The sequence below is a fragment of the Pan paniscus genome, chromosome 2, assembly GCF_029289425.2.
Source record: "Pan paniscus chromosome 2, NHGRI_mPanPan1-v2.0_pri, whole genome shotgun sequence".
Taxonomy (NCBI): Eukaryota; Metazoa; Chordata; class Mammalia; order Primates; family Hominidae; genus Pan; species Pan paniscus.
The window spans coordinates 127,460,777-127,472,074 of record NC_085926.1 but is presented as its reverse complement, the minus strand read 5'-3'; the positions used below and the strand labels follow the sequence as shown (position 1 = coordinate 127,472,074).

General features: G+C 52.6%; 1 protein-coding gene across 1 annotated transcript; it reads right to left on the bottom strand.

The window, feature by feature from the left end:
- Window positions 1–903: 903 nt before the first annotated feature.
- On the bottom strand, window positions 904–10,711 carry RHO (rhodopsin). Its single transcript, XM_003829435.7, has 5 exons — window positions 10,256–10,711; window positions 8,308–8,476; window positions 6,934–7,099; window positions 6,578–6,817; window positions 904–5,742 (listed from the first exon to the last, which is right to left on the bottom strand). The coding sequence occupies exons 1-5, from the start codon at window positions 10,614–10,616 to the stop codon at window positions 5,632–5,634; spliced, it is 1,047 nt and encodes a 348-aa protein (XP_003829483.1). The 5' UTR covers window positions 10,617–10,711; the 3' UTR covers window positions 904–5,631.
- Between the last annotated feature and the right edge of the window lie 587 nt (window positions 10,712–11,298).

The following is an 11,298-nucleotide window of genomic DNA, read 5'->3' as shown; positions in this document are numbered from 1 at the left end:
TCTAAAAATTCCTCTAGAGGATTGCCTTTTTACAGGGAAATGGTAATTCTGAGCATCAGACTGCAGGGACAACGGGCCGCTTGGTGAGCTTCTGTGATTTTTTACTGAGGCCTGTATGAAATGTAACTTCTGCTGAGAACTAGTTATGAAACACTGAATGGGGTCGGCCTACATGTGAACTGCCCTACAGTTCTGAAGATCACAGTTCTGAACTTTTGGAAGCAGTTTTAGGGTGTCTGCTTTGTGTAACTCCAGCCCCTGTAACATCAGGACATTTGTGACTTTCCTTTCCTGACTTTTAGTCAATAAATATATAAAGGGCGGGGTAGAAATAGTAACAGCTGCCACATTCGACATCCATGTAAATATTTTATATTCACTATTTTATTTATACATGGAGAAGCTGAAGTTCAGAGAGGACCTGCACTTCGATCTTCCTGAGTTCCTGGGCTGCAGCCTGGAAGCCCTTTGTTTTAGTAAAGAAATTGGCTATAGGCCAGGTGTGGTGGCTCATGCCTGTAATCTCAGCACTTTGGGAGGCTGAGGCAGGCGGATTACTTGAGCTCAGGAGTTCAAGATCAGCCTGGGCAACATGGCAAAACCCCGTCTCTACTAAAAATACAAAAAATTAGCCAGGCAAGGTGGTGCGTGCCTGTAATCCCAGCTACTCGGGAGGCTGAGGCAGGAGAATTGCTTGAACCCAGGAGGTAGAGGTTGTAGTGAGACAAGATTATGCCACTGCACTCCAGCCTGGGCAATAGAGCAAGACTCTGTCTCAGAAAAGAAAGAAGGAAAGGAAGGAAGGAAGGAAGGAAGGAAGGAAGGAAGGAAGGAAGGGAGGGAGGGAGGGAGGGAGGGAGGGAGGGAGGGACAGACGGACGGAGGGAGGGAGGGACGGACAGACGGAGGGAGGGAAAGGAAGGAAGGAAAAGAAATTGGCTATAACTCCAAAATCACAAGTGACTTAAACAAGAAACCATGAAACTCTTCCCTCTTGAAACTCTTTAAGCATAAGTTGGCCAGGGCTGTTAAGGCTGCATGGGGGAACCATGGTGAGACACACCAGAGAACACTTTGCCATTCTCTGTCCTCAGATTCTATCTCATGATCTAATATGGGTGCGGAAGCTCCAGTCGTCATGACTGCTTTCCAGCCAGCAGGAAGAAAAGACGAGAGGAAAAGGAGGGCACTTCCATTCTCCAAAATGCACAACCTAGAGACTGCACACATCATTTCTGAGTACCCTACAATGACTGGACCTTAATATCCTGCCACCACAGGTGCAAAAGAAGCCGAAAGATGCTGTCTTGTGTTGAGCAACCAGGTGCCCAGCTAGAACCTAGGATGATATCGTTAATAGAAGGAAAGGGAATGAATACTGGGGGCAGTTAGCACTTGCTTCCCCACTTTTGCAAGACCCCCCTCTCTGTGTTAATCTCCTTACAAGTCAATTTCCCACCACACAAGCGGCTGCCTCCTCTGAACTTAGTTCATGTCTCTGGGAAGGGAATTCACATTTATTGAATGTCTACCGTGCACAGCACCCTTTACACCATTAATCTTATTAGTCCCTATAGACAATTCTACCAAGTGGGATAATTCTCTCCTTTATAGCTGAGGGGCCTGAGTCTTGGAGTAATTCAAGGACTTGCCCAAACCAAGTGCTGTGGCTCATGCCTGTAGTCGCAGCACTTTGAGAGGCCAAGGCAGGAGGATCGTTTGAGGCTGGAAGTTCAAAACCAGCCTGGGCAACATAGGGAGACTCCATCTCCACAAAAAATAAAAAATAAGTTGGGTGTGGTGGGGTGTGCCTGTGGTCCTGGCTACTTGAGAGGCTGAGACAGAAGGATTGCTTGAAACTGAGAAGTCGAGGCTACAGTGAGCTATGAGGGCACCACTCTACTCCAGTCTGGGTGACAAAGTGAGACCCCATCTCAAAAAAAAAAAAAGAAAAGAAAAAGAAGAAAGAAAGAAGCAAGGAAGGAAGGTAGGAGCGAAGAAAGAAAGAAAGAAAGAAAGAAAGAAAGAAAGAAAGAAAGAAAGAAAGAAAGAAAGAAAGAGAACCTGCCCTGAAGCTACATAGTTGGGAAGGGCACCCACTCTCTCCTTATGGGGCACCTCAGGCTTTCAGGGGTGCATGTCTCCCTTGGCGTGAGAGAGCTCTGTGGCCGTGAGGCAGCCCAGGTCATAGCCTAGAGACTTGGTCTCTAGGCTCCAATTCATCTCCAAGTCCCCAGTGCATTCTGGCATGGGGTCAGCTTGCTCAGGTTTGGTTGAATGGAGCTGCCATTGTACCCAAGAGGCACTCTGTACATCTGCTGGCTGCCTGGAGATGAGGTGGGGCCAAAATTGCTGCAACTTAAGGCAGCAGCTCCTTCTCTTTATGTATGCAAGTGCCCACGAAGCAGCTGTCAAGTCATTTGTAAATTAAGGAGGTGGAGGCTTTCCTGTCTATCAGGACAAACCAGAGAATGTTCTGGTGTTAGAGTAAAATTTTCCTCTGGACATGAGGCTGGGGCAAATGTACCATTTCTCAGAAAAAGTGGGCTGGGTTGGGGTTGGGGCGGGGAGCTGTAATGGGCTGCCTGCAAGTCAGGGAAGCTAAGATGCCACTGTCCCACCCACTGCCACCCTGGCCCAACACAGCATCCAAAACAAAGGGTGAGACCTTTGGGACCACCCATAGGAATCTTCTCCCTCATGTCCCTGAGATGATGAGGGAGGGAGGCCTGGTCCAGCCACGTGCCCAGAAAACACCAACTTAGATTCCATTCCCTCTGGGTTGATGTTGGCTCTGCTCACCCTGCCTCCTGCCCTCCTACTTCAGGTAACAGCACCTGGGCTTTCCTTTGTGAAACCTACCTCTCCCCATTCAGTCTGCTTGGGCTGCAGGGTGAGCATGTGACCTAGGTCTGACCAATCAGAGGATGAATCCCCATTCCAGCCATGGTGATGCAGTTAGACCTGCGTATGCCTAGTGTTCCATTATTGGAACGCTAAGCATGTGGGAGTTATTTATATCCTACTGCTCAAGGTCATTGCCAAGGTCTGATTGCAAAAATCCAAAAAATTGCAACCTCAGGCATAAATGAGTTATGTATGATCAGGTGACCTAGACTTGGCCAATCACAGAATTAATCCCCATCTCAGTCATGGTGATACCCTGTGCCTGAAGCCCCGGGCTTTTTGTTCATGTGAGCCAACAATGTGTCCCTTTTGCTTCAGCCCAAATGAGTTGGATTTCCTATCACTTGTGACCAAAAGTATCCTGACTGATATTATCTAGTGAGTCACAGTAAAGAGGGACAATGATAGAGATCCCAGCATGATTTGCCCCAGCCCCACCAAGGCACCGAGGATCGGCTATCTCATGCTCCTGCCCTCCTTTCTCACCTCGGAGGAGGGGGTGACTCTCGGGAGCTTTAGCTCCATCCTTTTCCCCTTTGGGACAGGGTCTCTAGTAAGGCCAGCTCTGAGCTGAAGCCCAGTATTGCCATAGTCTCATCTGCTGCATGCCAGGCAGTAGGCTGGCCACTTAAAGTCCACAGTCGCATCTAATCCCCTTAGGATCAAGTGGGGTTTTTTTGTTGTTTTTTGTTTGTTTGTTTGTTTGTTTTGTTTTGTTTGGAGACAGACTGTCCCTCTGTTGCTCAGGCTGGAGTGCAGTGGCACAATCTCGGCTCACTGCAACCTCCATCTCCCAGGTTCAAGCGATTCTCCTGCCTCAGCCCACTGAATAGCTGGGATTACAGGCACGTGCCACCATGCCCAGCTGATTTTTGTATTTTTAGTAGAGACAGGGTTTCACCGTGTTGGTCAGGCTGGTCTCAAACTCCTGACCTCGTGATCTGCCCACCTTGGCCTCCCAAAGTGCTGGGATTAGAGGTGTGAGCCACTGTGCCCAGCCAAGGTCAGTTTTAAGATTCTTTTTTGCAGATAAGGAAGCTCTGAGAGGTGACAAAGCTTGTTTGCAGTTTTATGGGTTACCTGTGCCTCTATGACCCCAAAGTTGGGGTTTTTCCCATTCCCAGGACTGCCTCCTCCACCTCTAGCCCCAGGGGACTCTGTGCTGCTTGGCTCTGCTCATTGCTCAATCCAGCCATCCCAGGGTCAGGGATCAGGTGGAAGCTGGCAGTTTCAATCTATCCTGTGGATAGAGTGTGAAAGCAACAAAACCCACCACCGTTAATACCAACATAGGAGCTGAGCTTTTAATGGCCCAATTTGCCTTAGTCTCCAGGCAGAGCTGGGTAAAGCTAGAGCTTCTGGCTTTGCTTATATGGAGAAGGGGGAGCAGTTACTGAGGCAGCTTAATTCTGACACCTCAGAGATGTGGCCAGGTTTTTGGAGCAGATTCTCCAGAGTGGAGAATGGACTAGCAACTGCTGAAGATGGGCTTGTCTGGCAAGGGAAACTGGAAACTGGGGCCCATGAACATCCCCAAGGAAGGTAGGCCCAGTGGAATTTCCCACTCTTTGTTTCTAAGCTCTTCGAGATAAGGATGACATCAGGGACTCAGCTGTTAATTAAATGTGGGCGGGTGAGCATGGCTTCTAGAGGCTCCATGCTCTAGATGCTGGGACCCAGGTGCTAGAGCAAAAGAGCAGGTGGCTTCCAGAGGCTGAGAGAAAGGCCTGTCTCTCCATAGGCCACATTGGGAAGGGGAGGCACGGGACCTGGGGCCCCACACTAGGGGTGAGACCCCAGGCCCAATCTCACCCTCACTGGGAACTTGGCCTTCACCGTCCCCCTCCCCCAGTGTTGTTTTTTCAGGTCTGATGACTGCATTCTGCATTCCTGTGACTGTCCCTGCCTACAGCCCAACCCCCAGCCCTGGTCTGGCCTTGATGCCTAGCTAATTTTTAAAAACCTGCCCCAAGGTTGGGTGAAACCCCATCGTCTGAATGCCCAATCTCAAAATGTTCACTACCAGGAGGTGATAATCATAGTAATTAACTAGTTACATTAATTGATGTTATTCACAACATTAACTAGAATCTGTACAGCTTCTTGCTATTTACAAAGTGCTGAAACACACACATAGACACACACACACCTCTTTTGGTCTTCTCAGTAGCTGCGTGTCAGCAGGACCAGGGATCTGGGATTTCCATTTTATAGGAGAAGAAAGTGAGGCCCAGGGAGGGAAAAACAACTGCTCCATATCATTAGCCAAGTATGAGTTGCTGCTGCTAAGAGGGTCTGAGAGGATAGATATGTTCTCCCTTCCCATTTATTCCTCCATTCCTTCCTGCATCCATCCAGCATTTATTAAGCACCTACTGTGTGCCCCATTCTGTGCTAGACACTTATCCCTAAGCTGGGACACTTTTCCAGAAAGCAAGAATCCTCGTGTTCCTGAAAGATGAGTTGGGAGGAGGAGGGGCACACATCCCGCTGGCCTTGGGGAACCTGGGACTCCAGATCAGTAGGTCTTGGTGGATGTCCCTTCTCAGGCTGTCCCGGGTGAGTGAGGAGCCTCATTAATTATTTCTTAAAAAAAAAAATTAAGGAGCCTATGTGACTTCATTCATTCTGCACAGGCGCTGCTCCTGGTGGGATGGCTGTGGCTGGGGGAAGGTGTAGGGGATGGGAGACGCCTATAGTCGGCCACAGAGTCCTAGGCAGGTCTTAGGCCGGGGCCACCTGGCTGGTCTCCGTCTTGGACACGGTAGCAGAGGCCTCATCGTCACCCAGTGGGTTCTTGCCGCAGCAGATGGTGGTGAGCATGCAGTTCCGGAACTGGAAGGCAAGAGGCTTGAGTCAGGGCCAGGGCTGCCCACAGTGTGCTTGGAACTGGCACGTTAGTGAGGTTCGCCCCGACCCTTTCCCTGCTTCTGCCCCTCACGATTCCAGCGCCCCATCCACTCAAATCCAGCTTCCTAGAGGGAACTTGCTAAGCAGACGCTCCTCACCCCTAGAGATGCCAGGGACCGAGCACAAGGGGGCTGTGTCACCCATGACATTTCATGGTGCCCTCTGTGTGCCAAGGGTGTTCTGTAAATTATCTCCTGTAATCCAAGAGTTTGGTGTTTTGCCCTTTCTACCTTTCTATGGATGAGGAAACCAAAGCACAGAGAAGGAAATTGACTTGCCCAGGGCCATACAGCTAGAAAATGGCAGAGCTGACTTCAGAGACTGTTTACCCAACTGTTTACCCCTCGGAGGTACCTCTCCGAGGAACCCTTTACCCCTTTACCCCTCAGAATAAGACTTTTTAGCTCCTTATTCAGCTTTATGGAGACTGGCCCATCCCATTCCCGACTTGGGACCTTCTGACTTTGACATTGGGCTTCCAGAACTATCTGACTGGAGCTTCTCCCACCTGAGTGAGCATCTGAGCCACCTGTGGAGGGCTTGCTGGAAATGCAGGTTCCTGGGCCCACCCTGAGATTCAGCAGTTCTTAGTGGGGCCAGGAATCTGCATTTCTCACACACTCCCCATTGGGACTGCTGACCCAAGACTGCTGCCAGTAGCCCTGATGGAGCCCTCTCCCCTGCCCTGGGACGTAGCTTGTCCTTGGCAGGCAGTGCCTGTGGCCTGGGGCACTGGGGCCCTCCCACCCGCAGTAGGCACCTGCTTGTTCATCATGATATAGATGACAGGGTTGTAGATGGCGGCGCTCTTGGCAAAGAATGCTGGGATGGTCATGAAGATGGGACCGAAGTTGGAGCCCTGGTGGGTGAAGATGTAGAATGCCACGCTGGCGTAGGGCACCCAGCAGATCAGGAAAGCGATGACCATGATGATGACCATGCGGGTGACCTCCTTCTCTGCCTTCTGTGTGGTGGCCGACTCCTGCTGCTGGGCAGCGGCCTGCAGGACATGGGACCCGGGTCCAGACCATGGCTCCTCCAGGGAGCAGGAGCCGCAGATGCATGCTGGGGGCTGGACCCTCAGAGCCGTGAGGCCGCCCACCCCCCGGCCCGTACCTCCTTGACAGTGAAGACGAGCTGCCCATAGCAGAAAAAGATGATAATCATGGGGATGGTGAAGTGGACCACGAACATGTAGATGACAAAAGACTCGTTGTTGACCTCCGGCTTGAGCGTGTAGTAGTCAATTCCACACGAGCACTGCAGGCCCTCGGGGATGTACCTGAGGACAGGCAGGTAGGGAGACCCTGCCTGTGAGGGACTTGGGAACAGCCAAGGTGCCTGCCGAGCGCTGGCCCTTTCCGGGGCTTCACATTCCCTCCCTGGAAAAGGGGATCATAAACGTCTGCATGGCTGGGTGACAGGATGGAATGGATCAGATGGGGATGCAGATGCACCTTGTGGAATCAGTGTCGCTTCATTGTTTGGTGGCTGCGTTACCAGATGACACCACCCAGCCTCTCCCTGCATGCCCAGCCCCAGCATCCACTGCCCGCTGAGGCTAGGGCTATGCCAGGCAGAGGGTTGGTGAGGAGGTGGGGAGAGCCCTCAGGCTCTGTATTTGAGGAAGTTTGTACAAACCGAGGTCTTCCTAGCCCCAGGGTGAGAGTATTTTCCAGGCCAAAGATGGACACACAGAGTATCTAAGGGATCTTTGTGCAGCTTCTGGAAACTAGAGGCTTCCAGGGCACGTCATTAGGACGTGGCAATGGTTCCTGATATTGGTGACAGTGGACGGGCCTCAGGAAACCCAGAGCGTCCAGCGGCTCTGCTTCCAGAGGATGGAACTAGGCCAGATTGGAGAAGATGGGGGAGAAAGTCCAGGGGGTGGGCTCAAATTCAGCAAGGGGTAAGAAATGGACCCTAGCAAGACTGAGGAGGAAAGGGAAGTGAGAGTGGGAATTTTCTGGAGACAGAGGGACATGAGGCCTCTGGGGACCAGAGTCACCAGTCCTATTGTCCAAACCACTGTCCCCACTGTGTCTCATCTCAGCCCCATTAGGAGACAATCGCCTAGAGGCTGAGTGGGACCCAGTTCCAAGGGGCCACAATATGGCCACCTGCACTAGGAAGGTGTGGCCTCCCCTGCTGCTGAGGCCCAAGGTTAGAGGGGGCTGCCCCCCGGGGTACTAGACCAAAGAGGATTGGAATTTGCGCCTAGCTTAGTTGAGGATTAGGGGCACAGCCAAGGTGAAGGGTTGGGATGTCTTGGATTCTGTTTGACATGGGGCTCAGGAGATGGGACCAGCCCTTGTAGCAACATTAGAGTCTGTTTCTTCTTCTGCCCTACACCCCTACCCTGAGTGGGCATTTGGGCCAGGAGACATACAAGGTCAGTGCCTGGAACCAGACACTACTGGGCTTGAGTCCTGACTGGAGGACCCTACAAAGAGCCCCCGGAGCTTCTTCCCTTCTGCTCAGTGCCATTACCTGGACCAGCCGGCGAGGGGGGGTGCGGCGCAGGCCAGCGCCATGACCCAGGTGAAGGCAACGCCCATGATGGCATGGTTCTCCCCGAAGCGGAAGTTGCTCATGGGCTTACACACCACCACGTACCGCTCGATGGCCAGGACCACCAAGGACCACAGGGCAATTTCACCTGCAAGGCAGTCAGCAGGCGGTCAGCACAGACCCCACTGCCTGTCTAACGAGGGTGCACTCCCCCCTAGACAGGGAGAGGGTAGCTAGGAAGGCAACCAGGAGTGGGAGAGGGATTTGAGGAGGCCTTGGGGAAGGAGAGAGCTTGGTGCTGGGAGGAGGGGGAAGGGGCAGAGGGACCACACGCTGAGGAGAGCTGGGCAAAGAAATTCCAGGGAATGGGGGAAGTTATTTGCTTAGCGCTCTGGGCCCATAAGGGACACGAATCAGATCAGGGGGTCAGGATTGAACTGGGAACCCGGTAGGGAGTTTTGTGTGTGTGTGTGTGTGTGTGTGTGTTGTGTGTGTGTGTGTGTGTGTGTGTGTGTTTAGCAGAAGAATGCATCCTAACGTGGGGCAGAGTTCCTGTTGGGAAGGAATGCAGAGGTGGTGGAAACCCAGAATTGGCAGTCCTTCCTCCCTCTCCCTTCTCGGGAAATGAAATAACCCGGACATGTGGGGGCCTCTCCTAGGAGCCATGAAGCAATGTGCAATGTTTTGCCCAGAGGAAGAAGAAGGAAATGATGGAATTCAGACATCTGTCCTGCTCACCACCCCATGAAATTCCATAGGGAGAGTGGCCATATAGTTAATCAACCAAACTGGGACATTCCTAACAGTGAAAGGGACAATATTTGTAAACTGGGACTGACCCTGCAGAGAACAACCACCCGTAAGTGGCACACCCACCTTCTGGCCAGAACTGAGTGATCTGTGATTATTGAATGCAACAAACACCCAACAATGGCCAGAGATTCCCTGAGAATGGGACCGAGGCAGCAGCCTGGACATGGGGGAGACAGGGCAAGGCTGGCAGAGAGACACTTGTGGCTGGCGGTAAGCTCTCCCCGTCACCCAGCTTTGCAATGGCTGCTTCTAGCGTCTCCTCCTGCATCTCAGCAGAGATATTCCTGGATCACAGCCAGGAGACCTAGGCTCTTCTTGCTGCCTGGCCACATCCCTAAATGAGTCTCTTCCCCTCTCCCTGCCTCAGTTTTCCTCTCTGTTAAGTGGGATCTGTTATCCCTGCAGCACCCCATCTGTTTTCCTGTTAAATGCAAGACATTATTCTAAAGCAAAAAGGAACTGCTTCAGAGCGGCTGCTTGCGGTTCTCAACACCAGGAGACTTGGAACGTGGCAGGGAGGCTGGAGGGCCACCTAAGGACAGGGGCTGAGAGGGGAGGCAGAGGATGCCAGAGGGGACCGAGCCCATTGCCCAGCACAGGGAAGACCCAATGACTGGAGAATGGAAAATCCACTTCCCACCCTGAGCTTGGGCCCCCAGAGAGGAGGGGTCTGGCTTGCCCAGCTCTCTCCTCAGTGCCCAGCCTGGGTCTGACTCAGCACAGCTGCTCCAAGGGAAACAGAGGCTTGGTGTTGCAAACATGGCCCGAGATAGATGCGGGCTTCCAACTCAACTCTGCACCCGTCCCTGTGTGACGCCCCAGCAGGGCGCTTGACTTCTTTGAGCCTCAGCTCAGTTTTCTTGCTGTGAAATTAGACAAGCGCATATTTCTCCAAATAAGATCAAGGCAGTGTTCAGTGCCAGCCCTGCACAAACAGCAGCCCGGCTATCACCATGAATGGTGTTTGTTGACTGAATATATGAGGGCTTTGGATAACATTGACAGGACAGGAGAAGGGAGAAGGCCTCTCAGCCACCACCGCCAAGCCCGGGACTCTCCCAGACCCCTCCATGCTCCCGGGCTCCTGCACACCCCACCCACACCCGGCTCATACCGCCCAGGGTGGCAAAGAAGCCCTCCAAATTGCATCCTGTGGGCCCGAAGACGAAGTATCCATGCAGAGAGGTGTAGAGGGTGCTGGTGAAGCCACCTAGGACCATGAAGAGGTCAGCCACGGCTAGGTTGAGCAGGATGTAGTTGAGAGGCGTGCGCAGCTTCTTGTGCTGGACGGTGACGTAGAGCGTGAGGAAGTTGATGGGGAAGCCCAGCACGATCAGCAGAAACATGTAGGCGGCCAGCATGGAGAACTGCCATGGCTCAGCCAGGTAGTACTGTGGGTACTCGAAGGGGCTGCGTACCACACCCGTCGCATTGGAGAAGGGCACGTAGAAGTTAGGGCCTTCTGTGCCATTCATGGCTGTGGCCCTTGTGGCTGACCCGCGGCTGCTCCCACCCAAGAATGCTGCGAAAGCCTGAGCTCAGCCACTCAGGGCTCCAGCTGGATGACTCTGGGTTCTGACCCCCCCAGACCCTTATAAAGTGACCTCCCCCTCCTAAGCTCCTGGCTGAATCAGCATCTGGGAGATTGGGGGTGTTCATAATCATATTAATCCCCGCTGCAGAAACTGAGGGCCTAATTGGCTTCCAAGAGGGGCCAAGGTGACACTAGGAGGAAGCCTGAGGTCAGGGAGGAGAGGTACTCAGGATCCAGGAAAAGGGAGGAGAAGGTCCCCTAACTTCTGCATGACTTCTCTGTCCCAAGGTCCCAGCTCAGTCTGGTGGCCTTGGTTTGAAATAGGGACCATGGGCCTCTGTGCTATGTCCTCTGGACAGCTAGAGACTTTCTGGTTTATTCTCCCAGTCTCTCATCTCGTCACACAGCCCCTTACCTGTTCGTTCCCCCACAAGTTACCTCTGGAGTCATCCAGTCCCCACACTCCTCTGACAGGAGGAGCTCCATGAGGGCAGGGGCTGCATCCTGCAGCTTCCGTTTCCGGTGCCAGACACATAGCCTAGGGCCCAGGAGCCCAATCATTGTTGCATGGAATTGGAATTCACTCTCTTGTTCGTTCATTAAACATTTATTTGCGGGCCCCT

Coding starts and splice junctions, on each gene's coding strand:
- RHO (XM_003829435.7), bottom strand. CDS start 10,616: ATGAATGGCACAGAAGGCCCTAACTTCTACGTGCCCTTCTCCAATGCG. Junction 8,477..10,255: donor CTTCTTTGCCACCCTGGGCG/GTATGAGCCGGG, acceptor ACTGCCTTGCAG/GTGAAATTGCCCTGTGGTCC. Junction 6,818..6,933: donor TCGTCTTCACTGTCAAGGAG/GTACGGGCCGGG, acceptor CATGTCCTGCAG/GCCGCTGCCCAGCAGCAGGA.